The following is a 1,278-nucleotide window of genomic DNA, read 5'->3' as shown; positions in this document are numbered from 1 at the left end:
ACACACACACACACATCAGCTGACACTACACACAGGTACACACAGGTACACACACACACACATCAGCTGACACTACACACAGGTACACACAGGTACACACACACACACATCAGCTGACACTACACACAGGTACACACAGGTACACACACACACACATCAGCTGACACTACACACAGGTACACACAGGTACACACACACACACATCAGCTGACACTACACACAGGTACACACACACACACACATATTAGCTGACACTACACACAGGTACACACATACACACACATATTAGCTGACACTACACACAGGTACACACACACACACACACATATCAACTGACACTACACACAGGTACATACACACACACATATCAACTGACACTACACACGTACATACACACACACACACATATCAACTGACACTACACACAGGTACACACACACACACACATATCAGCTGACACTACACACAGGTACACACATATCAGCCGACACTACACACAGGTACACACGCACACACACATGGGATTGGCTCCAGCCCCCCGCGACCCTGTAACGCAGGATAAGCGGTTGACGATGGATAGATGGTTAATATTCCCTGCGTGTTTTGTTCTTGTCTTCGTCTGTCTGTGTCTCTGACAGTCGACGGGTTCTGGTCCGGGTGGTCTGTCTGGAGTGAGTGTTCTACTTCATGTATCCCACAACGCCAAGCTTCTGTCAGAACTCGCCAGCGCTTCTGCTCAAACCCCGCCCCTTCCTCCAGCCCGCCTGGCAGAGATTGCCAGGGTGACGACAGGGAGAGAGAAAACTGCAACCACCTGCCGCACTGCCCAGGTACACCTGTCTGTCCAGCTACTGTCAATGATAGAGAGATAGAGACGTAGTGACGAAAACAATTCCCATGTGTTTTAACGACGGTGTCCACGTAGAGACGAAAACAACTCCCAAGTGTTTTAACAACGTTTTGCAAGTAGAGACGAAAACAACTCCCATGTGTTTTAACGACGGTGTCCACGTAGAGACGAAAACAACTCCCAGGTGTTTTAACGACTGTGTCCACGTAGAGACGAAAACAACTCCCATGTGTTTTAACGACGGTGTCCACGTAGAGACGAAAACAACTCCCAAGTGTTTTAACAACGTTTTGCAAGTAGAGACGAAAACAACTCCCAAGTGTTTTAACAACGTTTTGCAAGTAGAGACGAAAACAACTCCCATGTGTTTTAACGACGGTGTCCACGTAGAGACGAAAACAACTCCCAAGTGTTTTAACAACGTTTTG

General features: G+C 47.7%; 1 protein-coding gene across 1 annotated transcript in view; it reads left to right on the top strand.

Moving 5' to 3' along the window:
• The window catches only part of LOC123962602 (properdin-like), a 17,959-nt gene that overhangs the window by 9,541 nt on the left and 7,140 nt on the right, over nucleotides 1-1,278 (top strand). Inside the window, exon 7 of the mRNA XM_046038766.1 lies at nucleotides 639-830. Within this exon, the coding sequence (XP_045894722.1) occupies nucleotides 639-830 (192 nt within the window). The remainder of the gene's footprint in view (nucleotides 1-638; nucleotides 831-1,278) is intronic.

The sequence above is a fragment of the Micropterus dolomieu genome, linkage group LG02, assembly GCF_021292245.1.
Source record: "Micropterus dolomieu isolate WLL.071019.BEF.003 ecotype Adirondacks linkage group LG02, ASM2129224v1, whole genome shotgun sequence".
Lineage (NCBI taxonomy): Eukaryota > Metazoa > Chordata > Actinopteri > Centrarchiformes > Centrarchidae > Micropterus > Micropterus dolomieu.
The sequence above is the reverse complement of the archived record's forward strand: the minus strand, read 5'-3'. Positions and strand labels throughout refer to the sequence as shown.